Source organism: Drosophila sechellia, chromosome 3L, assembly GCF_004382195.2.
Source record: "Drosophila sechellia strain sech25 chromosome 3L, ASM438219v1, whole genome shotgun sequence".
In the NCBI taxonomy this organism is placed as follows: domain Eukaryota; kingdom Metazoa; phylum Arthropoda; class Insecta; order Diptera; family Drosophilidae; genus Drosophila; species Drosophila sechellia.
In genome coordinates this window covers 24,326,997-24,354,491 of record NC_045951.1, presented here as the reverse complement: position 1 = coordinate 24,354,491, position 27,495 = coordinate 24,326,997, and the positions used below count along the sequence as shown (strand labels likewise).

Genomic DNA, 27,495 nt, shown 5'->3' with positions numbered 1-27,495 from the left:
AGATGACACATATCGTTCTTGCACGATTCATAATCCCTAGTGGAATTATGCCTACGAACTAAGACAAAAACCTCCGTGTGCTCTTATGTCCTTGCACGCTCACCGGGACTGCCTCTTATATATCTCGTATGGCTTCTATAAGCAGGAAGTGTAGGCCATGGGGGCTCCTCCTTCCAACCTTAGTCGCCTTTTATGACATGCCGGGTACGCTGTGGTAGTATTTATCACCCTCCACCACACATGACTGTTGTTTTGATTTAGCCACCCACTCTGTTGGTCATTTCGTCTGATCGGACTTATTTCATCATACTATTGATTAGACTGTTTTCCAGCTCCCATGCCTCGCTGTTTGCCAACATAGCCGCAAACAAGCCACTTGTGCTGAAGAGGTACCTGACAGCGTCTTTAGCCGCTCCCTCTCCACCGCAAGCCTGGAGCATTGCATTAGCATATGATCTGTTGTTTCCTTACAATCGACGCAGAACAGGCATTGGCTGTTGACATTGGAACAGGGTTGGCTCTACATGGCGGAACCGGAGTAGATAGGCCCGAAAGCAGCCATGGTTTGTGAGGTACTGGGTTAAGTGGTAGTCCAATTTGTGTTGGCACTTTGTCCAAACCGCCAACTCAGGGAAGAGCTGGTAAGACCACCTCGCCCATTGCAGGGACTCCCATGTGTTCTTCTACTCACCCAGAAGCCACTCGTGTGCCTCTAGCCGGGAAGCACCACCCCGCATTAGGCTGAAAGCCTTGATCTCCAGATCACTTTGCGGCAAGCCTACCACAGCTAGCGCCGCGTTTTCGGCTATGATCCTGAATCCTCTAATGAGCCTGAGGGTCATGGACCGTAGCACCGAGCGCGCTCCTTTCAGGTATGAACCCCTGCTAGTGGCATTGCTCCAGATTGGTGCAGCATAAAGCAGCGAAGCTTTTGCTACTGACAACATCAGATTCCTGGCCGGATATCTTGGTCCACCGACGTTGGGCATCAGTCTAGCCAATGAAGAAGCTGTGATTGCTGTGATTCCTGGCGTAACTCGCGTGGTCCTTGAATAACACGTGTGGTCTTTCATAACACCCAGGTACTTTAGGAACTCTTGGAGGTCACCTGTGTTCCAGTGACAGAGACTAGCAAAATCTCCACCTTTTTCCTGCTGCTTAATAGAACTGCCTCTCGAGCCACGGGATGTCAGCTTAATCGTGGTGTTACATTTATCGTGCAGCTCTGCAATTATTTTGCCGACTGCTGTAATTATCACATCGTCAGCAAAACAGTGCAGCACTACTCCCAAGGGCCTGCGGATGCCCAAGATCTCATCGTACATAATGTTCCTTGGGGAACACCATCCGAACCTCGGTATATTTTTGGGCCATACTCTCTGCATCCCCATTTGGGATTAACAGGAAATCTTTTTGGTACGCCAGCATTTCCTTATCGATCTTCCTGTTGTCCTATGCTTGTCCGGCTGTTCTTGCCCTCCGGAGAGAGATTGAAGGAAATCAGAGCGTGGTCACTCAGCGTTACGACGTCATGGACCATCCAGTTATTGTTAGCCTCTAGCCCTCTGCTGATAAGGGTAACGTCAATAAATTACATACCCCTATCGTTGTTAAACGTCGGCTTCCTTTCCTAGTTCAGCAGTATCAGGTCCAGTATTCCCATAGCGTCTATCACTTCTCAGCCTCTGAGGTTGGATACAGTACTGTCCCATTCCACTGCCCAGGCATTAAAATCACCGGCAATGATCATCGGTCATTGCCCTCTCGCATGGCCCACAAGTGCCTCTAGAAACTCCTCGAACTGGTCGGGGGTGTCGCTAGGCGGAGCATAGCAGCTGTACATATGTATGTGTGTGTGTTAATTCCCCGCATAGGTGAACGTGGAGAGAGCTGAAACACTTGATAGCTGTTATACCTGACTCGTCATGGATCATGGAGGATTGTCCCCTTCAAGTGACGTAAAGTTCGCTCACGAGCATGATGTCTACATTGTGCTCCGACGCAGTCTGAGTTAGGACGCTCTGAGCTGCTGCGCATTGATTAACATTGAGCTGTAGAAATTTCAAACATGTAGTTTTGCCATTTACCTGCAACAAATGGTCATTTAACTTTCCTAAGTAACGCGTAAAACTATGGCACGATTCCGCCGTGTGGTTATGAAAGTTTGCCGCACGCACCGGCCGACTCAACTCCGTACATAAAAAAATTTCGCGCAGCGTTAACATAAGACTGCCAAAGTGGTGGAGCTGGCAATGAGGATGTGGATGATCGTCAGGTGTGTCGTGGCGACATTGTGCATCATTGCAACGTTCCATTTGGCTTTAAGCATATTCAGATACCTATTCAATATTTATTTTTATTTATTTATTATGATAGATAGAATAGTTTACAAAACTAGACTAACTTAGATAGTATAGCATTGGCTACGGGGCTTACAGCTATATTTATTTACAATGTTATTATATCTTAATTTAGTTAATATCTAATTTGCTAACTAATTGCTGGCTTGTTATGTACAATTGCCTGTTTTGTTTTTAGATTTTGTGGTATAATTTGGTTTTTTTGTGGAAAAGTATGAGTTTTTGTATGTTATCTGGATTGGGTTTCCTAAGAAGGTCTATAGGGTTGGTGTTGTTAAATATGTCTTGTTTGGCTTGTAGGAGGGATGGGCATGAGTTTAATATGTGGCTTATTGGAATATCACCTTGGCAAAACGGACAAGTTGGTATTGAATTGGGATTTAGGTAGTGTTGGTGGGTTATGTTTGTGTGTCCTAGTCGAAGTCGTATTATTTTTATTTGTTCGAGTCTGGTCCAATTTGGGGGAGATTGTTTGAGGTAATCGCATGTGTGTAAGGTGTTCGTATTAATAGATTGGTACCATGGACTGCAGTTTATTATGTTTTCTTTATTTTTCGCCGCAAGATAATAAATTTGCCTCTTTGGTTTTTAATAAGTTCTATTGCTTCTAGGATGGCGATTGTTTCGGAGGTGAGGACGAATGAATATGGATGCAGTATGCCGTATTTCAAGATTTATGTTTCCGTTGTAATGGCGAATGTTATAGTGTAATTAATTTTTGAACCGTCAGTGAATATGAAATTATGTGTTTAAAAGTTATTCTTTGTGTGTTCGTATAATTTTCTGTATAGATCTGGAGATGTTTGTTCTTTCTTATGGATTCTGAGTGATGTGTATATTAGATTGGGGAGGGTCCATGATGGCCTGTATTTATGGAGTTTTACTGGTTTGTAGAGTAGATAATGTTCTAGGCTAAGCTTGATTGTTCGTGTTTTGTTTTTTTTAGTTTTTTTATGCTAAACGAACTTATGTATTGGTGTGTTTTTGGAGAAGTTTAGGTTTTGAGATAGTTTGGCTATTTGAAGGTCTCGTTTCATTTCTAAAGAGGGAGTATTTGATTCGTAAAGTAAGTTATTTATTGGGGTAGAGCGATAGGCTCAGAGAGCTAGACGGATTGCGGAGTTAAATTGTGTTTTTATTTTGTTTAAAATGCTTTTGGGAGCAAAACAAACCATACTCTAGCTTGGCATAACCGTTGCCTTTGCGACATTGAGTAGTGTATGCGTGTTGCAATTAAATTTAAGACTAGATAGGCATTTTATTTTATTTAGCTTATTAAGTAGTTTGGGTAGAAGTATGTTTATGTGTGTGTTCCATTTGTATTTGTTGTTTAAGGTCATTCCTAGAATTTTTAAGAAAGTAACGGTAGGAATTTGTATGTTGTTGCAGCTTATCTTGCATGTGTTTTCTGCATATGCGGAGGTGTTGGTATTTGGATAGGGATAGCGATGCCCCTGAGTTGTCTGAGCTGAAGTTTGTATTCGTGTTTTTGTTGAAATTTATTATAAGGAAGAAGTCGTCGGCGTATGCATTACATTTTATTTCTGTAGGGATATGATGTTGGATAGTTTATTGAATGCTATGAGGAATAGTATCACGGATATGGGTGAACCTTGTGGGATTCCGTTTAATAGGGGTAATGGGTTTGATGTATGCGGACCGACGCGGACAGCTATTTTCCTGTTACTCATGAAGTTTTTAATGTACTTTATTATTTTGGGGCCCGTTTTCCATTCCTGCAATTGCTGGATTATGGAGTGCACACCTACTCGATCGAAGGCTCTTGAAAAATCAAGAGTGACGAGGGAGGTGTGCATTTTTGTCTTCGTTATGAGATTGTCTACATAGAGTAGACAGTCCGAAGTCGTTTTGCCTTTTTTAAATTCGAACTCCTCCCCCGTCAAGGCGGAACGATGGCCATAAGGAAGGTATGGGTACTTTTTTTTTTGTCGTCCAGGAGCAACTGCCGAAGTGGTTTATTATTATGAAAATTTAAATATTCTAAAGATGACACATATCGTTCTTGCACGATTCATAATCCCTAGTGGAATTATGCCTACGAACTAAGACAAAAACCTCCGTGTGCTCTTATGTCCTTGCACGCTCACCGGGATTGCCTCTTATATATCTCGTATGGCTTCTATAAGCAGGAAGTGTAGGCCATGGGGGCTCCTCCTTCCAACCTTAGTCGCCTTTTATGACATGCCGGGTACGCTGTGGTAGTATTTATCACCCTCCACCACACATGACTGTTGTTTTGATTTAGCCACCCACTCTGTTGGTCATTTCGTCTGATCGGACTTATTTCATCATACTATTGATTAGACTGTTTTCCAGCTCCCATGCCTCGCTGTTTGCCAACATAGCCGCAAACAAGCCACTTGTGCTGAAGAGGTACCTGACAGCGTCTTTAGCCGCTCCCTCTCCACCGCAAGCCTGGAGCATTGCATTAGCATATGATCTGTTGTTTCCTTACAATCGACGCAGAACAGGCATTGGCTGTTGACATTGGAACAGGGTTGGCTCTACATGGCGGAACCGGAGTAGATAGGCCCGAAAGCAGCCATGGTTTGTGAGGTACTGGGTTAAGTGGTAGTCCAATTTGTGTTGGCACTTTGTCCAAACCGCCAACTCAGGGAAGAGCTGGTAAGACCACCTCGCCCATTGCAGGGACTCCCATGTGTTCTTCTACTCACCCAGAAGCCACTCGTGTGCCTCTAGCCGGGAAGCACCACCCCGCATTAGGCTGAAAGCCTTGATCTCCAGATCACTTTGCGGCAAGCCTACCACAGCTAGCGCCGCGTTTTCGGCTATGATCCTGAATCCTCTAATGAGCCTGAGGGTCATGGACCGTAGCACCGAGCGCGCTCCTTTCAGGTATGAACCCCTGCTAGTGGCATTGCTCCAGATTGGTGCAGCATAAAGCAGCGAAACTTTTGCTACTGACAACATCAGATTCCTGGCCGGATATCTTGGTCCACCGACGTTGGGCATCAGTCTAGCCAATGAAGAAGCTGTGATTGCTGTGATTCCTGGCGTAACTCGCGTGGTCCTTGAATAACACGTGTGGTCTTTCATAACACCCAGGTACTTTAGGAACTCTTGGAGGTCACCTGTGTTCCAGTGACAGAGACTAGCAAAATCTCCACCTTTTTCCTGCTGCTTAATAGAACTGCCTCTCGAGCCACGGGATGTCAGCTTAATCGTGGTGTTACATTTATCGTGCAGCTCTGCAATTATTTTGCCGACTGCTGTAATTATCACATCGTCAGCAAAACAGTGCAGCACTACTCCCAAGGGCCTGCGGATGCCCAAGATCTCATCGTAAATAATGTTCCTTGGGGAACACCATCCGAACCTCGGTATATTTTTGGGCCATACTCTCTGCATCCCCATTTGGGATTAACAGGAAATCTTTTTGGTACGCCAGCATTTCCTTATCGATCTTCCTGTTGTCCTATGCTTGTCCGGTTGTTCTTGCCCTCCGGAGAGAGACTGAAGGAAATCAGAGCGTGGTCACTCAGCGTTACGACGTCATGGACCATCCAGTTATTGTTAGCCTCTAGCCCTCTGCTGATAAGGGTAACGTCAATAAATTACATACCCCTATCGTTGTTAAACGTCGGCTTCCTTTCCTAGTTCAGCAGTATCAGGTCCAGTATTCCCATAGCGTCTATCACTTCTCAGCCTCTGAGGTTGGATACAGTACTGTCCCATTCCACTGCCCAGGCATTAAAATCACCGGCAATGATCATCGGTCATTGCCCTCTCGCATGGCCCACAAGTGCCTCTAGAAACTCCTCGAACTGGTCGGGGGTGTCGCTAGGCGGAGCATAGCAGCTGTACATATGTATGTGTGTGTGTTAATTCCCCGCATAGGTGAACGTGGAGAGAGCTGAAACACTTGATAGCTGTTATACCTGACTCGTCATGGATCATGGAGGATTGTCCCCTTCAAGTGACGTAAAGTTCGCTCACGAGCATGATGTCTACATTGTGCTCCGACGCAGTCTGAGTTAGGACGCTCTGAGCTGCTGCGCATTGATTAACATTGAGCTGTAGAAATTTCAAACATGTAGTTTTGCCATTTACCTGCAACAAATGGTCATTTAACTTTCCTAAGTAACGCGTAAAACTATGGCACGATTCCGCCGTGTGGTTATGAAAGTTTGCCGCACGCACCGGCCGACTCAACTCCGTACATAAAAAAATTTCGCGCAGCGTTAACATAAGACTGCCAAAGTGGTGGAGCTGGCAATGAGGATGTGGATGATCGTCAGGTGTGTCGTGGCGATATTGTGCATCATTGCAACGTTCCATTTGGCTTTAAGCATATTCAGATACCTATTCAATATTTATTTTTATTTATTTATTATGATAGATAGAATAGTTTACAAAACTAGACTAACTTAGATAGTATAGCATTGGCTACGGGGCTTACAGCTATATTTATTTACAATGTTATTATATCTTAATTTAGTTAATATCTAATTTGCTAACTAATTGCTGTTTGTTTTTAGATTTTGTGGTATAATTTGGTTTTTTTGTGGAAAAGTATGAGTTTTTGTATGTTATCTGGATTGGGTTTCCTAAGAAGGTCTATAGGGTTGGTGTTGTTAAATATGTCTTGTTTGGCTTGTAGGAGGGATGGGCATGAGTTTAATATGTGGCTTATTGGAATATCACCTTGGCAAAACGGACAAGTTGGTATTGAATTGGGATTTAGGTAGTGTTGGTGGGTTATGTTTGTGTGTCCTAGTCGAAGTCGTATTATTTTTATTTGTTCGAGTCTGGTCCAATTTGGGGGAGATTGTTTGAGGTAATCGCATGTGTGTAAGGTGTTCGTATTAATAGATTGGTACCATGGACTGCAGTTTATTATGTTTTCTTTATTTTTCGCCGCAAGGTCGGCTTTAAGCTGTTTTTTTTATATCTGTGGTATTTATGTTTGGGGTGAGGATAAGTGGCATATTGATTGCTGATTTTGCAGCTTGATCGGCTAGTTCATTTCCTTTTATTCCTGAATGTCCAGGAATCCACATTATTTTAATTTTAGGTACATGTTGCGTTATTAGCGATCGTATTCTGCTGGGGTAAAAGTTGTTATTATTTGTGTTTTGGATTGAATCTATTGCTGATAGGGAGTCGGAGCAGATAATAAATTTGCCTCTTTGGTTTTTAATAAGTTCTATTGCTTCTAGGATGGCGATTGTTTCGGAGGTGAGGACGAATGAATATGGATGCAGTATGCCGTATTTCAAGATTTATGTTTCCGTTGTAATGGCGAATGTTATAGTGTAATTAATTTTTGAACCGTCAGTGAATATGAAATTATGTGTTTAAAGGTTATTCTTTGTGTGTTCGTATAATTTTCTGTATAGATCTGGAGATGTTTGTTCTTTCTTATGGATTCTGAGTGATGTGTATATTAGATTGGGGAGGGTCCATGATGGCCTGTATTTATGGAGTTTTACTGGTTTGTAGAGTAGATAATGTTCTAGGCTAAGCTTGATTGTTCGTGTTTTGTTTTTTTTTAGTTTTTTTATGCTAAACGAACTTATGTATTGGTGTGTTTTTGGAGAAGTTTAGGTTTTGAGATAGTTTGGCTATTTGAAGGTCTCGTTTCATTTCTAAAGACGGAGTATTTGATTCGTAAAGTAAGTTATTTATTGGGGTAGAGCGATAGGCTCAGAAAGCTAGACGGATTGCGGAGTTAAATTGTGTTTTTATTTTGTTTAAAATGCTTTTGGGAGCAAAACAAACCATACTCTAGCTTGGCATAACCGTTGCCTTTGCGACATTGAGTAGTGTATGCGTGTTGCAATTAAATTTAAGACTAGATAGGCATTTTATTTTATTTGGCTTATTAAGTAGTTTGGGTAGAAGTATGTTTATGTGTGTGTTCCATTTGTATTTGTTGTTTAAGGTCATTCCTAGAATTTTTAAGAAAGTAACGGTAGGAATTTGTATGTTGTTGCAGCTTATCTTGCATGTGTTTTCTGCATATGCGGAGGTGTTGGTATTTGGATAGGGATAGCGATGCCCCTGAGTTGTCTGAGCTGAAGTTTGTATTCGTGTTTTTGTTGAAATTTATTATAAGGAAGAAGTCGTCGGCGTATGCATTAAATTTTATTTCTGTAGGGATATGATGTTGGATAATTTATTGAATGCTATGAGGAATAGTATCACGGATATGGGTGAACCTTGTGGGATTCCGTTTAATAGGGGTAATGGGTTTGATGTATGCGGACCGACGCGGACAGCTATTTTCCTGTTACTCATGAAGTTTTTAATGTACTTTATTATTTTGGGGCCCGTTTTCCATTCCTGCAATTGCTGGATTATGGAGTGCACACCTACTCGATCGAAGGCTCTTGAAAAATTAAGAGTGACGAGGGAGGTGTGCATTTTTGACTTCGTTATGAGATTGTCTACATAGAGTAGACAGTCCGAAGTCGTTTTGCCTTTTTTAAATTCGAATTGGTTGTCATTAATTAAATTGTTATATGTCGCTAGCCACCAGAGTCTTTTCGCTATTTTTTTATCTAGTGCTTTTGCTATACAGCAGTTGAGAGAGATAGGTCTGCTGAGCTAAGTTCGAGATAATTTATGTTTTCTTCTAGTGTTTGGGCTATTGGAGAGGGGGTATAGTGATGTAGGTTATTTCTATATTTATTGTTTCGGAACTCTGAAAAGTTCCAGTCACCGGAGGGGTCAGAAAAGTGTTGTTCGAATATGTTAGCAATTTCGTTGCTATCCAATGTAGTCTAATTGTTTTGTGGGTTTGTGATGGCATGAATTTGTTTTATTGGGTTAAGTCCGCACAAGCGTCTTATATTGGTCCATATTTTGGTTGAGGGAGTAGTGGGTTGGATGGGTGAGGTGAATGAGCTGGAAGCTTCTTTTTTCCTCTTTTTTAGTTCGAATCTAAATTTTGCGTTTTTGCGTCTATAGTCTTATATGTTGTCAACAGTAGTTGTGCGGTTTAATTTTTTCCAGGCAAGTTGTTTTTGTTTTCGTAATTGGTCGAGGTGCTTATTCCACCATGGAACCCTGTATGGATGTGTGTTAGGTGAGGTTTGTGGGATTAAGTGTGTGGGTTTAAGTTTAGATTCTATATTTATGGCTATTGCTTCTATATCGCTTATTATGTTGAGGACAGTGTATTGTATTGACTCTGGGTTGTGCCGTTTGTAAGTGTTTTGGCATAGGTGTTTTTCGTTTGGAAGAAGTGACGTTCGAAATATATGTGTTGGGCAGTTTTATGGTTTTTTGTGTGGTTTTGATGGCTGTTAATTCCTGCTTTTTTATGAACGTATGGCATTTTCGGTCAATTGGGCTGTGTTGATGGTCAAGTTCTGGGTTGTTTCGGCAATTTAAGCAGTTGTTTTCGTTTGTGCATTTTTCTCCGTTGTTTGTGTGTTTTGTTTCTGAGCAATTGATGCAAGTTTCTACACTTTTGCATATGGGTGCTGGATGACCAAAGCGGAGGCATTTTTTGCATCGAAATGGGAGTGGGATATAGTCTCGTGCTCGGACTGTTTCGTAACCGATTCGTAATATTTGAGGGAGCTTATGCGACTCCAAGGTTATAATAATCAATCCAATTTCAACTAAGGTGATGTTGTTGCTGTCAGAGTTAGAGTTGGGCATTGTCGCTTCATTATTTGTTTAACGTCAGTTCCTTTTTGTGGTTTTAACTCTTGTAGAATTGTGACTTCGTCGATTTGTCTCAGGTCGTTGCAATAAATAACTCTTTTAGAGAAGTTTAATTGCTATTACTTCCACATCTGCAATTGTTGTTAGTTTTAAAATTCAATATTATTTTTGGTATATATATGAGGTTTTTAAAGTTTAAAGTTCTTTGTTATATCCGTTAATAGTAGAGTTAAATGCCCACAAACCGCACAAAACTGTCACGCCCACACTTTTAAAAAATGTATTGATATTTTTTATCATTTTTATTAGTCTTGTAAATTTCTATCGATTTAAAAAAAAAAAACCGTTTGCAACGCCCACTTTAACGCCCTAAAACTGCAAAAAACTGCTAAGCCTACATTTTTGAAACATTTTTCGATATTTTTTTCATGATTCTTGTAAATTTCTACCGATTTCCCAAAAAATTCTTTCCCACGCCCACTCTTACGCACTAAAGCTGTCAAACCAGTCACGCCCACACTTTTGAACAAGAATGTAAAACAAAGTCGAGAATAAATATAATCTTTCACATTTTTATACCCGTTACTTGTAGAGTAAGAGGGTATAATAGATTCGATGAAAAGTATGTAACAGGCAGAAGGAAGCGTATCCGACCATATAAAATCTATAAAGTGACATATTCATTCTCCAAATGAAAAACTTAAACCGATCTTTGGAAAAGCTTCACTATTCAAGAGACTCATAGTAAAGACACAAACCATTAATCAATAGAAAGCTTAAGTTACCGATAAACAAATATGTAAAGCTTCGCAGATCTTTAAGGTTTGCTAGAACATAATAATAATTTATATAATCAATTCTTAATTAACTCTGGTGTAATCAAGATCAAATAAACCTAATAAAATACATAAATAAAATGCATATACATAAAATCATATATTTTGTTATTATATTAAATACCTAAATATTCCACTATATATTCTCGATCAGGATAAATAGCCGAGTCGATCTGGCCATGTCCATCTGTATGAAGGTCTCGATCTCAGGAACTGTAAAAGCTAGAAGGTTCAGATTAAGAATACAGATTTTAGAGACAAAGACGCAGCGCACGTTTGTTGACCCATGTAGGTACGCCGACTTTAACGCCCTAAAACCTCCCAAAACTGCAACGCCCACATTTTGAACAATTTTGGTATTTTTCATAATTTTATTAGTCGTGTAAATTTCTATCGATTATTTTTTTCGCACGGGTCACACGGCCACACCTCCCGCCCAACCGACCCAGGGTCGCTGCCGTGTATCGTACGGCTCGATTCGCGAGAAGATAGACGCGAGAAGTTAAAATTGATTTCTTTAAGAGCGGCAGAGAGTCAAGGTTACAGATAATAGTTACAGATTACAGATACAGATAATAAAGTCTATTATAGTCAGAACATAATACTCTGTAAGGGTCATGCAACTCATAGTTGCATAGATCTACAATGATTTTAAAAAAAGGGGTATTTAGTTTCTAGTGAATCTACTTGGAACCCATAAGTTAAGCCGACTAATCATGTCGGGACTCTCAACATCACCACGAATAAGCTTACAAATAAAGACTGTTCCAAGCATAGTTCTACGGTTAGCTAGTGAAGGTAAATTAATTAAAAGTAGTCCCAATTTAGGCGCCGCAAGGCAAAAAGTAAAAAGTTTTTTTGGACCGATTCAATGCGGTCCGAGTTGACTGCGTATTGTGGACTCCAAACAGGTGATCCGTACTCGAGAATCGAACGGACTAACGAAATAAATAAGGTTTTAGTCATGTAACGATCATCAAATTCCTTAGACCACAATTCCTTAGACCACCAAGTACACCACTGGCCTTACTGACAATAATCGAAATATAGTCAGAAAATTTTGAACCCTAATCAGAAGAACACCAAGATCATCAAGATTATTCTGTCCCACTTAGAGTGTAAGTCGTGCGTATTGGGTTGACACGACAAAAGGTCATAACTTTACACTTTGAGCCATTTAAGTTTAATATGTTATCACGGCACCGTATTTGAAAGCTGTCTAGATCGGATTGTAAGTCCAAGTAGCGCGAAATGTCCTTGTGCTGGAGGCATAATTTAACATCGTCTGCGTACATAAGTACACGCGAATGTTTTCTTGCTAAGGGGAGGTCGTTAATGAATCAGGTAAAAATAAGCGGACCAAGGTGGCTCCCTTGTGGGACACCGGATGTGACTCGGAGAATACAAGAAAGAGAATTTTTAAAGAGGACTTTTTGCGTCCTGCCATTCAGATAGCGTGAAATCCAATTTGGAAGATCAATAGGGAAACCTAATAGATCAAGTTTCCTTACTAGAAGGTAATGATTAACAGAGTCAAATGATTTACTGTCAGTGCAGATGACATCTGTTTGAAGGTTATTGTATTACGAAAGAAGTTAGCTCTAAGAGGTTAGTGGTTGTTGATCTGCGTTTCATAAAACCGTGCTGACACGGTGTTATGATTGATCTACAAAGGTGCTGCAAATGAGGAGTGATAACATTTTCAAAAAGTTTTGGAATAGCTTGCATCCAGTTTGCTACCTTTTTAATGAAGAGGAATCACAAAGGACTCCTTCCATATATTACGAAACTGTGAAGATACCAGAGGTAAGGCACAGAATCTGAGCACACAGCCAGGGATTCCATCGGGACCTGGCGAATAGACCGGTTTAACACGCTGAAGATCGTTAAGCAGTGAGCTTTCGTTTATAGTGGGGCAGAATATTAGATTCAGAATGAGGTAAAGTAGAATATCTTGTTTGAAAAACTTGGCGAATAGACCGGCTATTGCCTGATCCGATGTAACCGTAGTGTTTTCAAAAAATAGCGAGGAAGGGTAAGAACTTGTTTTTCGCTTAGTGCTAACGAAATTATGAAACTGTTTCGGATCCTGTGCAAACTGGAACTTACAACGCTTTAAATAATTTTTGTAGCACTGAGCATTAAGCACGGTAAAGTTTAACCGAGCGCTTAAATATTTACAAAGGATGGACTGAGAACCGGTATTTTAAAATTTCATATAGAGTCTGGACTTTACATTTCTTAGGTGTGTCAATTCTTTATTAAACCAAGGAGGTTTAGAGATTTAATTGCGGTAAAAAACATTAATCGCATCCGCCATTATGTTGCAGGAGTAAAGATCGGACCAATTAAAGCCAGCTATAAAATTGTTTAGCCTCTGAAAATTTGCCTTGCGAAAACAGTGAATTCGCTTTGTTGACTTCTCTGAATTTACTTTTAATACCGTACCTAAGTCGATTGCCACCTCGAAAGTAGGATGATATGGATCTTCAAGTTGAGTAAGAGGTGCTACCCTGGACAGAAACACACTTTCTGGAATTGTTACAAGACATAGATCCAACAGTCGACCAAGAGAGTTTCGAATATAATTAACTTGCGACAACGATAAGTCGAGCAATTCGTCAATAAATTCATGTTGTGCTAAAGGGAGAAGGATATTCGAATTTTCTTCTGGGGACCACGTTGTGCCAGGTATATTAAAATCACCTAGAACTACTAATTGGTCCCTGTTAGACAGTTTATTTAAGATGGATTGGATAGCGGACAGATGATTCTGATACTCTGAGAATTCAAAAGACGGTGGCAAATACGAGCACGTAATGTAAACTGATCTGTCGGAAAATGACAGCTTTACGCATAAGAATTCAGAGTTATGGGACTCGTCAAAAAGTAACTCATTCCGACGCGAGGGTAGATCTAACCGCAATTAAGACTCCACCTCCCCACCTCTGGAGGGACGGTCATACCTATATATAGTGTACATACCTGGAAGGCTTCGGAGTTAAGTATCTCCGGCTTTAACCAAGTATCTGTGAACACTATTATATGGGATGCAAAGGAAAGGCTATCACAATACAATTTCGTTAGTTTGCTACGCAAGCCTCTAGCATTTTGATAGGAAATGTAAGATTCGTTGTTAATTTTTTAAAAAAGAGGAAGAAGATGAAGAGGCGGATGGTGCAGTGGTCTGGCCACGTGAAGGAAGTCTAATTCCCACGGCCCCATTTTTCCTAATTTTGATCTTAGCTTCGAACTCTTTTACCACCGTACTATTCGGCCAAAAATCACCCGAGCATATGGTCGAAAAATGGTCGTTTGGGACAGTTATCTTGAAAGATGATATGTCCCCAGCGGAAGAAAATTAAAATTTTTCCACTTTTATATTATCGGCTTTTGTTTTGTCTTGTATATAAGACAATACATCCGACGATGTTTGATCAGGGGAAAGCCGAGAAACGAAAATTTGTCTCTTTAGTGGAACCACCGCGACTTGAACCAACTTGTGCCGGTAGTCCGGACTCAATGTTCCCTTGTGGTGGTAAACTAATCAGGACAGGTAGAATCACTGGTTGAGAGACCAGTGCAGGCAAATCGGAATCTTCAGCAATCACAGGGCTCCCTCCACAGCGGATTGATCGGATTGCTCCGAATCTTTTTTAGCTGCCGATCTTAACAACATATGCGGATTTGTTGCGATTGACAGCTGATCAGATGTGGAGTCCTGTTGATCATTTGCCCGTGGTTGCGGGGCCTTAGGCAGCCTACCACCAGCGGCTTTTTTGCGCTTTGGAGATTCATCTAATAGATTAAGGCCATTAAACTGTGAATTAAGCGCGGAAAGAAGATCATCGGCTCGACGAAAACTATCTCTAGCTACGCCAAAACTGTTGATCAGTTCTTTCAAGCCACCTTTAATTTGGCGCATAAACGATTTCATCTCGTTCACAACTACAAGGCAAGCATCACAACAGTAATTTAGATTTTTACCCTTTGCTAGGTCATCACTCGTTCGGTCATTAAAACCAGCGCACTTAGTGTGCACCATTCTATCACATAGCCAACAAATCATTTTTGGCTGCTCAGGTTTTATAACCTGGCAACAATTTTTATAAAAGCAGACAACATTTACGGTTACCATGTTTAACTGAAATCAGACCACTGTGCACGAAAACACACGATCAAAAACTTTCAAGCGAGCTGTTAAAAGAACCGCACTAGAGCAGTCTTCTCAGAAATTTTAGATTTTGTGTGGGAGAGCGAAAGAGAGTGTGAGCGGGGGAATAAGTGCACAGTGCAGTTTATGTGCATGCAAAAAAACAACACCACACAGCACTACGAACAACGCACAAAAGGGAGAGTAAACAAAAGACTTTGTATATTTGTTTAAACTAATGCACAAATCACAAAGAATCACTCGTGAAGCGAACGGATCTTTAATAATTATGTTTAAAATATATGATAATTAAAGAAGATTATTAAAAACCACGGCTGGTTTGACAAACACAAAATAAAAATCGGTGCGCAAAAAAAAAACACGACCGTTCGCTTTGAAGTATAAAGCCTCCCCCCAAAAAACTTTTTGCCACGCCCACTCTAACGCCCTAAAGCCACCAAACCAGCCACGCCCACACTTTTGAACAATTTTGAAATGTTTTTTCATTTTATTCCCTAATATTTATCGATATCCCAGAAAAATTATGAAATTTCCCGTTTGCATTCACACTAGCTGAGTAACGGTTATCTGATGGGCGGGGAACTTGACTAAAGCCTCCTCTCTTGTTTTGTGTTGATTAATAATATAGAATATACGCATATGTTGACTTCCTCACATTTGTCTTTTTGCTCTCGCTATAAGACATTGTAACGAGTAGGCAATGGATATTAAAAAAAATTGTCTGCTTTTAGTCATGTAAAAGTATTGTGTAATAATAAAATCATATTGGTTCATTTAAAATTAAGAGAAAAACTGACTTTCATCAAATTTAAGATTTTAAAAACTCCGATATCAATATTAATTTTTACTTAATGTTTGTACTTACAGTTAAAGTTTAAAAGATGATTTCATTCTTTAGAAGTAATTATATAATAACCATTCTGATCCTGTGTATAACATCCAATATACGCTTTTGTTCTTCGTTAAATGACCCATACGCTATACTGGGAATAACAAAAATGGCAACAACATACGAAATAAGAGAAGCTTACAAGGAATTAGCTAAGAAATGGTAAGTCTGCATAGCAATTGTGCCACAAAAGCTTAGAATGTTTAAAATTAAATGTTTTCGTATCATTATATACAGTATGAAATGTTGTAAATGTTGTATTCTAATAAACTAACTATTGGTGTGTCTTGTTCAATGAGTGATTTCAGATCGGCATGATCCTAAATATTCCACATATATTCTTAATCAGGATCAATAGCCGAGTCGATCTGGCCATGTCCATCTCTCCATATGAAGGTCTCGATCTCAGGAACTGTAAAAGCTAGAAGGTTTATATTAAGAATACAGATTTTAGAGACAAAGACGCAGCGCACGTTTGTTGACCCATGTAGACATGCCGACTCTAACGCCCTAAACCTCCCAAAACTGCCGCGCCCACATTTTGAAAAATATCAATATCGTCAATGTTACAGTGAGAATTAAATTATGTTTTTCTGTTGTCAGCATTTTATTTCTCTTTAGAAGTGCCTCGTAAAAATGTGTGGGCTGCCAACCAAGTCGTTTTTTCGGGCTTTGATAATTTTATTAATGGTGTTAGCTCTTTTATCTGTTTTAAGATTTCTGAACTTCTGACATCCTGATTTTCAAAAAAAAGTCTGTCCCCAAAAAATCTAAGCTTCGCGCAATTCTGTGGTATATTTTAATGATGGACCATTCCATGTTAGGAATTGCTTCCTATCGGTTGAGAAAATGTCGCCGGTGTAAATAGGTATGTGTGTTTCTCAGATCTCGCTTTTCTGTGCTTTGGTGCAATTGAAACAACTTCTTTTGCTAAGCTGATCATTTTAGGGAAATAATGATCGCGGAGGATTTGCTTGGCATATTCCTGATCCGCTTTGGCGCACGATAGTGTTCTGCCGTGATAATTTCTAACTGCTCGTTAGCGAAACCTGCGTAGCGAAACTGTGTAGCTGGGAAATGAGCAATTGAGTCATTTTGAAAGCTTACCAGAAGCTGTGACTGCCTTCTTCCTGGCGTAGCTCGCGTCGTTTATGTTTCCGTTGTAATGGCGAATGTTATAGTGTAATTAATTTTTGAACCGTCAGTGAATATGAAATTATGTGTTTAAAGGTTATTCTTTGTGTGTTCGTATAATTTTCTGTATAGATCTGGAGATGTTTGTTCTTTCTTATGGATTCCGAGTGATGTGTATATTAGATTGGGGAGGGTCCATGATGGCCTGTATTTATAGAGTTTTACTGGTTTGTAGAGTAGATAATGTTCTAGTTTTTTTTATGCTAAACGAACTTATGTATTGGTGTGTTTTTGGAGAAGTTTAGGTTTTGAGATAGTTTGGCTATTTGAAGGTCTCGTTTCATTTCTAAAGAGGGAGTATTTGATTCGTAAAGTAAGTTATTTATTGGGGTAGAGCGATAGGCTCAGAGAGCTAGACGGATTGCGGAGTTAAATTGTGTTTTTATTTTGTTTAAAATGCTTTTGGGAGCAAAACAAACCATACTCTAACTTGGCATAACCGTTGCCTTTGCGACATTGAGTAGTGTATGCGTGTTGCAATTAAATTTAAGACTAGATAGGCATTTTATTTTATTTAGCTTATTAAGTAGTTTGGGTAGAAGTATGTTTATGTGTGTGTTCCATTTGTATTTGTTGTTTAAGGTCATTCCTAGAATTTTTAAGAAAGTAACGGTAGGAATTTGTATGTTGTTGCAGCTTATCTTGCATGTGTTTTCTGCATATGCGGAGGTGTTGGTATTTGGATAGGGATAGCGATGCCCCTGAGTTGTCTGAGCTGAAGTTTGTATTCGTGTTTTTGTTGAAATTTATTATAAGGAAGAAGTCGTTGGCGTATGCATTAAATTTTATTTCTGTAGGGATATGATGTTGGATAGTTTATTGAATGCTATGAGGAATAGTATCACGGATATGGGTGAACCTTGTGGGATTCCGTTTAATAGGGGTAATGGGTTTGATGTATGCGGACCGACGCGGACAGCTATTTTCCTGTTACTCATGAAGTTTTTAATGTACTTTATTATTTTGGGGCCCGTTTTCCATTCCTGCAATTGCTGGATTATGGAGTGCACACCTACTCGATCGAAGGCTCTTGAAAAATCAAGAGTGACGAGGGAGGTGTGCATTTTTGTCTTCGTTATGAGATTGTCTACATAGAGTAGACAGTCCGAAGTCGTTTTGCCTTTTTTAAATTCGAACTCCTCCCCCGTCAAGGCGGAACGATGGCCATAAGGAAGGTATGGGTACTTTTTTTTTTGTCGTCCAGGAGCAACTGCCGAAGTGGTTTATTATTATGAAAATTTAAATATTCTAAAGATGACACATATCGTTCTTGCACGATTCATAATCCCTAGTGGAATTATGCCTACGAACTAAGACAAAAACCTCCGTGTGCTCTTATGTCCTTGCACGCTCACCGGGACTGCCTCTTATATATCTCGTATGGCTTCTATAAGAAGGAAGTGTAGGCCATGGGGGCTCCTCCTTCCAACCTTAGTCGCCTTTTATGACATGCCGGGTACGCTGTGGTAGTATTTATCACCCTCCACCACACATGACTGTTGTTTTGATTTAGCCACCCACTCTGTTGGTCATTTCGTCTGATCGGACTTATTTCATCATACTATTGATTAGACTGTTTTCCAGCTCCCATGCCTCGCTGTTTGCCAACATAGCCGCAAACAAGCCACTTGTGCTGAAGAGGTACCTGACAGCGTCTTTAGCCGCTCCCTCTCCACCGCAAGCCTGGAGCATTGCATTAGCATATGATCTGTTGTTTCCTTACAATCGACGCAGAACAGGCATTGGCTGTTGACATTGGAACAGGGTTGGCTCTACATGGTGGAACCGGAGTAGATGGGCCCGAAAGCAGCCATGGTTTGTGAGGTACTGGGTTAAGTGGTAGTCCAATTTGTGTTGGCACTTTGTCCAAACCGCCAACTCAGGGATGAGCTGGTAAGACCACCTCGCCCGATGCAGGGACTCCCATGTGTTCTGCTACTCACCCAGCAGCCACTCGTGTGCCTCTAGCCGGGAAGCGCCACCCCGCATTAGGCTGAAAGCCTTGATTTCCACAGCTAGCGCCGCGTTTTCGGCTTTGATCCTGAATCCTCTAATGAGCCTGAGGGTCATGGACCGTAGCACCGAGCGCGCTCCTTTCAGGTATGAACCCCTGCTAGTGGCATTGCTCCAGATTTGTGCAGCATAAAGCAGCGAAGCTTTTGCTACTGACAACATCAGATTCCTGGCCGGATATCTTGGTCCACCGACGTTGGGCATCAGTCTAGCCAATGAAGAAGCTGTGATTGCTGTGATTCCTGACGTAACTCGCGTGGTCCTTGAATAACACGTGTGGTCTATCATAACACCCAGGTACTTTGGGGACTCTTGGGAGGTCACCTTTGTCCCAGTGACAGAGACTAGCACATTCTCCACCTTTTTCCTGCTGCTTAATAGAACTGCCTCAGTCTTGTGAGCCTCTATTGCTAGCCCGGCACTCTCGAGCCAGGGGATGTCAGCTCAATCGTGGTGTTACATTTATCGTGCAACTCTGCCATTATTGTGGCGATTGCTGTAATTTTCACATCGTCAGCAAAAGGCCCTGCGGATGCCCAAGATCTCATCGTACATAATGTTCCTTGGGGAACACCTGCCGAAACTCGGTATATTTTTGGGCCAGCTTTCGTATCATACCATAGGACACGATCCCTAAGGTAGCTGCCAACAACTAACCTCAGGTACTCCGGGATCCCCATACAGTTCGTGGCTCCGAGGATTAGGGGCCATCTCCTGGTCTTGAAGGCGTTCCTTACGTCGATTTGCGCAGTATTCCTTTCTGACTCTTAGCCATCTATCACCAGCAAAGCGGACTGGGCGATGTTTATCACGGCCGAGAGAGCTTCTAGGGTACTTTTTCCATTCCGTTAGCCATATTGCTGACTTCCTAGGCCGTTGATCACCTCTTCGAGTGTACAGAATACGTCCGAAAAGTTTTCCAGTTATGTCCTATATGCTGGTCCCATACCTTTCGGCAACAGGACTAGTTTCTGGCTTTTCCACCTTATTGGGAAGATTCCGTCCAGAAGACATCGCTGGAAGGCGGCCCTGAAGATATCAGATCTACCCATCGACACTGCTTTAATAACAGCTCCAGGAATACCATCTCGTCCATGGGCTTTATTGGGCTTGATGCGCTTGGCTGGCTCGACGACTTCAGGTTCTGTGACGCACGGAAAATCGTGGTCACTCAGTGTTACGACGTCATGGATTATCCAGTTATTGTTAGCCTCTAGCCCTCTGCTGATAAGGGTAACGTCAATAAATTACATACCCCTATCGTTGTTAAACGTCGCCTTCCTTTCGTAGTTCAGCAGTATCAGGTCCAGTATTCCCATAGCGTCTATCACTTCTCAGCCTCTGAGGTTGGATACAGTACTGTCCCATTCCACTGCCCAGGCATTAAAATCACCGGCAATGATCATCGGTCTTTGCCCTCTCGCATGGCCCACAAGTGCCTCTAGAAACTCCTCGAACTGGTCGGGGGTGTCGCTAGGCGGAGCATAGCAGCTGTACATATGTATGTGTGTGTGTGAATTCCCCGCATAGGTGAACGTGGAGAGAGCTGAAACACTTGATAGCTGCTATACCTGACGTAAAGTGACGTAAAGTTCGCTCAGGAGCATGATGTCTACATTGTGCTCCGACGCAGTCTGAGTTAGGAGGCTCTGAGCTGCTGCGCATTGATTAACATTGAGCTGTAGAAATTTCAAACATGTAGTTTTGCCATTTACCTGCAACAAATGGTCATTTAACTTTCCTAAGTAACGCGAAAAACTATGCCACGATTCCGCCGTGTGGTTATGAAAGTTTGCCGCACGCACCGGCCGACTCAACTCCGTACATAAAAAAATTTCGCGCAGCGTTAACATAAGACTGCCAAAGTGGTGGAGCTGGCAATGAGGATGTGGATGTGTTGATTGCTGATTTTGCAGCTTGATCGGCTAGTTCATTTCCTTTTATTCCTGAATGTCCAGGAATCCACATTATTTTAATTTTAGGTGCATGTTGCGTTATTAGCGATCATATTCTGCTGGGGTAAAAGTTATTATTATTTGTGTTTTGGATTGAATCTATTGCTGATAGGGAGTCGGAGCAGATAATAAATTTGCCTCTTTGGTTTTTAATAAGTTCTATTGCTTCTAGGATGGCGATTGTTTCGGAGGTGAGGACGAATGAATATGGATGCAGTATGCCGTATTTCAAGATTTATGTTTCCGTTGTAATGGCGAATGTTATAGTGTAATTAATTTTTGAACCGTCAGTGAATATGAAATTATGTGTTTAAAGGTTATTCTTTGTGTGTTCGTATAATTTTCTGTATAGATCTGGAGATGTTTGTTCTTTCTTATGTATATTAGATTGGGGAGGGTCCATGATGGCCTGTATTTATGGAGTTTTACTGGTTTGTACAGTAGATAATGTTCTAGGCTAAGCTTGATTGTTCGTGTTTTGTTTTTTTTTAGTTTTTTTATGCTAAACGAACTTATGTATTGGTGTGTTTTTGGAGAAGTTTAGGTTTTGAGATAGTTTGGCTATTTGAAGGTCTCGTTTCATTTCTAAAGACGGAGTATTTGATTCGTAAAGTAAGTTATTTATTGGGGTAGAGCGATAGGCTCAGAGAGCTAGACGGATTGCGGAGTTAAATTGTGTTTTTATTTTGTTTAAAATGCTTTTGGGAGCAAAACAAACCATACTCTAGCTTGGCATAACCGTTGCCTTTGCGACATTGAGTAGTGTATGCGTGTTGCAATTAAATTTAAGACTAGATAGGCATTTTATTTTATTTAGCTTATTAAGTAGTTTGGGTAGAAGTATGTTTATGTGTGTGTTCCATTTGTATTTGTTGTTTAAGGTCATTCCTAGAATTTTTAAGAAAGTAACGGTAGGAATTTGTATGTTGTTGCAGCTTATCTTGCATGTGTTTTCTGCATATGCGGAGGTGTTGGTATTTGGATAGGGATAGCGATGCCCCTGAGTTGTCTAAGCTGAAGTTTGTATTCGTGTTTTTGTTGAAATTTATTATAAGGAAGAAGTCGTCGGCGTATGCATTAAATTTTATTTCTGTAGGGATATGATGTTGGATAGTTTATTGAATGCTATGAGGAATAGTATCACGGATATGGGTGAACCTTGTGGGATTCCGTTTAATAGGGGTAATGGGTTTGATGTATGCGGACCGACGCGGACAGCTATTTTCCTGTTACTCATGAAGTTTTTAATGTACTTTATTATTTTGGGGCCCGTTTTCCATTCCTGCAATTGCTGGATTATGGAGTGCACACCTACTCGATCGAAGGCTCTTGAAAAATCAAGAGTGACGAGGGAGGTGTGCATTTTTGTCTTCGTTATGAGATTGTCTACATAGAGTAGACAGTCCGAAGTCGTTTTGCCTTTTTTAAATTCGAATTGGTTGTCAATGCCCGTGGTGCTTTCGGGAGAGGTGAAGGCGTACTTGTGCCGTCACCGATAACTCCTCCCCCGTCAAGGCGGAACGATGGCCATAAGGAAGGTATGGGTAATTTTTTTTGTCGTCCATGCAGCAACTGCCGAAGTGGTTTATTATTAGGAAAATTTAAATCTTCTAAAGATGACACCTATCGTTCTTGCACGATTCATAATCCCTAGTGGAATTATGCCTATGAACTAAGACAAAACCTCCGTGTGCTCTTATGTCCTTGCACGCTCACCGGGACTGCCTCTTATATATCTCGTATGGCTTCTATAAGCAGGAAGTGTAGGCCATGGGGCTCCTCCTTCCAACCTTAGTCGCCTTTTATGACATTCCGGATACGCTGTGGTAGTATTTATCACCCTCCACCACACATGACTGTTGTTTTGATTTAGCCACCCAATCTGTTGGTCATTTCGTCTGATCGGACTCATTTCATCATACTATTGATTAGACTGTTTTCCAGCTCCCATGCCTCGCTGTTTGCCAACATAGCCGCGAACAAGCCACTTGGGCTGAAGAGGTACCTGACAGCGTCTTTAGCCGCTCCCTCTCCACCGCAAGCCTGGAGCATTGCATTAGCATATGATCTATTGTTTCCTTACAATCGACGCAGAACAGGCATTGGCTGTTGACATTGGAACAGGGTTGGCTCTACATGGTGGAACCGGAGTAGATGGGCCCGAAAGCAGCCATGGTTTGTGAGGTACTGGGTTAAGTGGTAGTCCAATTTGTGTTGGCACTTTGTCCAAACCGCCAACTCAGGGATGAGCTGGTAAGACCACCTCGCCCGTTGCAGGGACTCCCATGTGTTCTGCTACTCACCCAGCAGCCACTCGTGTGCCTCTAGCCGGGAAGCGCCACCCCGCATTAGGCTGAAAGCCTTGATTTCCACAGCTAGCGCCGCGTTTTCGGCTTTGATCCTGAATCCTCTAATGAGCCTGAGGGTCATGGACCGTAGCACCGAGCGCGCTCCTTTCAGGTATGAACCCCTGCTAGTGGCATTGCTCCAGATTGGTGCAGCATAAAGCAGCGAAGCTTTTGCTACTGACAACATCAGATTCCTGGCCGGATATCTTGGTCCACCGACGTTGGGCATCAGTCTAGCCAATGAAGAAGCTGTGATTGCTGTGATTCCTGACGTAACTCGCGTGGTCCTTGAATAACACGTGTGGTCTTTCATAACACCCAGGTACTTTAGGAACTCTTGGGAGGTCCCCTGTGTTCCAGTGACAGAGACTAGCAAATTCTCCACCTTTTTCCTGCTGCTTAATAGAACTGCCTCTCGAGCCACGGGATGTCAGCTTAATCGTGGTGTTACATTTATCGTGCAGCTCTGCAATTATTTTGGCGACTGCTGTAATTATCAGCAAAACAGTGCAGCACTACTCCCAAGGGCCTGCGGATGCCCAAGATCTCATCGTACATAATGTTCCTTGGGGAACACCATCCGAACCTCGGTATATTTTTGGGCCAGCTTTCGTATCATACCATAGGACACGATCCCCAAAGTAGCTGCCAACAACTAACCTCGGTACCCCTGGATCCCCATACAGTTCGTGGCTCCGAGGATTAGGGGCCATCTCCTGGTCTTGAAGGCGTTCCTTACGTCTATTTGCGCCGTATTCCTTTCTGACTCTTAGCCATCTATCACCTGCAAAGCGAACTGGCGATGTTAATCGCGGCCGAGAGAGCTTCTAGGGTACTTTTTCCATTCCGTTAGCCATATTGCTGATTTCCTAGGCAGTTGATCGCCTCTATTCGAGGGTACAGGATACGTTCAAACAGTTTTCCAACTATGTCCTATATGCTGGTCCCATGCCTTTCGGCAACAGTACTAGTTTCGCGCAGCGTTAACATAAGACTGCCAAAGTGGTGGAGCTGGCAATGAGGATGTGGATGTGTTGATTGCTGATTTTGCAGCTTGATCGGCTAGTTCATTTCCTTTTATTCCTGAATGTCCAGGAATCCACATTATTTTAATTTTAGGTGCATGTTGCGTTATTAGCGATCATATTCTGCTGGGGTAAAAGTTATTATTATTTGTGTTTTGGATTGAATCTATTGCTGATAGGGAGTCGGAGCAGATAATAAATTTGCCTCTTTGGTTTTTAATAAGTTCTATTGCTTCTAGGATGGCGATTGTTTCGGAGGTGAGGACGAATGAATATGGATGCAGTATGCCGTATTTCAAGATTTATGTTTCCGTTGTAATGGCGAATGTTATAGTGTAATTAATTTTTGAACCGTCAGTGAATATGAAATTATGTGTTTAAAGGTTATTCTTTGTGTGTTCGTATAATTTTCTGTATAGATCTGGAGATGTTTGTTCTTTCTTATGTATATTAGATTGGGGAGGGTCCATGATGGCCTGTATTTATGGAGTTTTACTGGTTTGTACAGTAGATAATGTTCTAGGCTAAGCTTGATTGTTCGTGTTTTGTTTTTTTTTAGTTTTTTTATGCTAAACGAACTTATGTATTGGTGTGTTTTTGGAGAAGTTTAGGTTTTGAGATAGTTTGGCTATTTGAAGGTCTCGTTTCATTTCTAAAGACGGAGTATTTGATTCGTAAAGTAAGTTATTTATTGGGGTAGAGCGATAGGCTCAGAAAGCTAGACGGATTGCGGAGTTAAATTGTGTTTTTATTTTGTTTAAAATGCTTTTGGGAGCAAAACAAACCATACTCTAGCTTGGCATAACCGTTGCCTTTGCGACATTGAGTAGTGTATGCGTGTTGCAATTAAATTTAAGACTAGATAGGCATTTTATTTTATTTAGCTTATTAAGTAGTTTGGGTAGAAGTATGTTTATGTGTGTGTTCCATTTGTATTTGTTGTTTAAGGTCATTCCTAGAATTTTTAAGAAAGTAACGGTAGGAATTTGTATGTTGTTGCAGCTTATCTTGCATGTGTTTTCTGCATATGCGGAGGTGTTGGTATTTGGATAGGGATAGCGATGCCCCTGAGTTGTCTAAGCTGAAGTTTGTATTCGTGTTTTTGTTGAAATTTATTATAAGGAAGAAGTCGTCGGCGTATGCATTAAATTTTATTTCTGTAGGGATATGATGTTGGATAGTTTATTGAATGCTATGAGGAATAGTATCACGGATATGGGTGAACCTTGTGGGATTCCGTTTAATAGGGGTAATGGGTTTGATGTATGCGGACCGACGCGGACAGCTATTTTCCTGTTACTCATGAAGTTTTTAATGTACTTTATTATTTTGGGGCCCGTTTTCCATTCCTGCAATTGCTGGATTATGGAGTGCACACCTACTCGATCGAAGGCTCTTGAAAAATCAAGAGTGACGAGGGAGGTGTGCATTTTTGTCTTCGTTATGAGATTGTCTACATAGAGTAGGCAGTCCGAAGTCGTTTTGCCTTTTTTAAATTCGAATTGGTTGTCAATGCCCGTGGTGCTTTCGGGAGAGGTGAAGGCGTACTTGTGCCGTCACCGATAACTCCTCCCCCGTCAAGGCGGAACGATGGCCATAAGGAAGGTATGGGTAATTTTTTTTGTCGTCCATGCAGCAACTGCCGAAGTGGTTTATTATTAGGAAAATTTAAATCTTCTAAAGATGACACCTATCGTTCTTGCACGATTCATAATCCCTAGTGGAATTATGCCTATGAACTAAGACAAAACCTCCGTGTGCTCTTATGTCCTTGCACGCTCACCGGGACTGCCTCTTATATATCTCGTATGGCTTCTATAAGCAGGAAGTGTAGGCCATGGGGCTCCTCCTTCCAACCTTAGTCGCCTTTTATGACATTCCGGATACGCTGTGGTAGTATTTATCACCCTCCACCACACATGACTGTTGTTTTGATTTAGCCACCCAATCTGTTGGTCATTTCGTCTGATCGGACTCATTTCATCATACTATTGATTAGACTGTTTTCCAGCTCCCATGCCTCGCTGTTTGCCAACATAGCCGCGAACAAGCCACTTGGGCTGAAGAGGTACCTGACAGCGTCTTTAGCCGCTCCCTCTCCACCGCAAGCCTGGAGCATTGCATTAGCATATGATCTATTGTTTCCTTACAATCGACGCAGAACAGGCATTGGCTGTTGACATTGGAACAGGGTTGGCTCTACATGGTGGAACCGGAGTAGATGGGCCCGAAAGCAGCCATGGTTTGTGAGGTACTGGGTTAAGTGGTAGTCCAATTTGTGTTGGCACTTTGTCCAAACCGCCAACTCAGGGATGAGCTGGTAAGACCACCTCGCCCGTTGCAGGGACTCCCATGTGTTCTGCTACTCACCCAGCAGCCACTCGTGTGCCTCTAGCCGGGAAGCGCCACCCCGCATTAGGCTGAAAGCCTTGATTTCCACAGCTAGCGCCGCGTTTTCGGCTTTGATCCTGAATCCTCTAATGAGCCTGAGGGTCATGGACCGTAGCACCGAGCGCGCTCCTTTCAGGTATGAACCCCTGCTAGTGGCATTGCTCCAGATTGGTGCAGCATAAAGCAGCGAAGCTTTTGCTACTGACAACATCAGATTCCTGGCCGGATATCTTGGTCCACCGACGTTGGGCATCAGTCTAGCCAATGAAGAAGCTGTGATTGCTGTGATTCCTGACGTAACTCGCGTGGTCCTTGAATAACACGTGTGGTCTTTCATAACACCCAGGTACTTTAGGAACTCTTGGGAGGTCCCCTGTGTTCCAGTGACAGAGACTAGCAAATTCTCCACCTTTTTCCTGCTGCTTAATAGAACTGCCTCTCGAGCCACGGGATGTCAGCTTAATCGTGGTGTTACATTTATCGTGCAGCTCTGCAATTATTTTGGCGACTGCTGTAATTATCAGCAAAACAGTGCAGCACTACTCCCAAGGGCCTGCGGATGCCCAAGATCTCATCGTACATAATGTTCCTTGGGGAACACCATCCGAACCTCGGTATATTTTTGGGCCAGCTTTCGTATCATACCATAGG

General features: G+C 41.7%; 1 protein-coding gene across 2 annotated transcripts in view; it reads left to right on the top strand.

The window, feature by feature from the left end:
• The window catches only part of LOC6620232 (dnaJ homolog subfamily C member 16), a 222,929-nt gene that overhangs the window by 38,416 nt on the left and 157,018 nt on the right, over positions 1-27,495 (top strand). For both annotated transcript variants that reach the window (XM_032719507.1, XM_032719506.1), the window contains exon 2: positions 15,897-16,080. In XM_032719507.1, coding sequence (XP_032575398.1) covers positions 15,911-16,080 — 170 coding nt within the window. In that variant the 5' untranslated portion in view covers positions 15,897-15,910. The remainder of the gene's footprint in view (positions 1-15,896; positions 16,081-27,495) is intronic.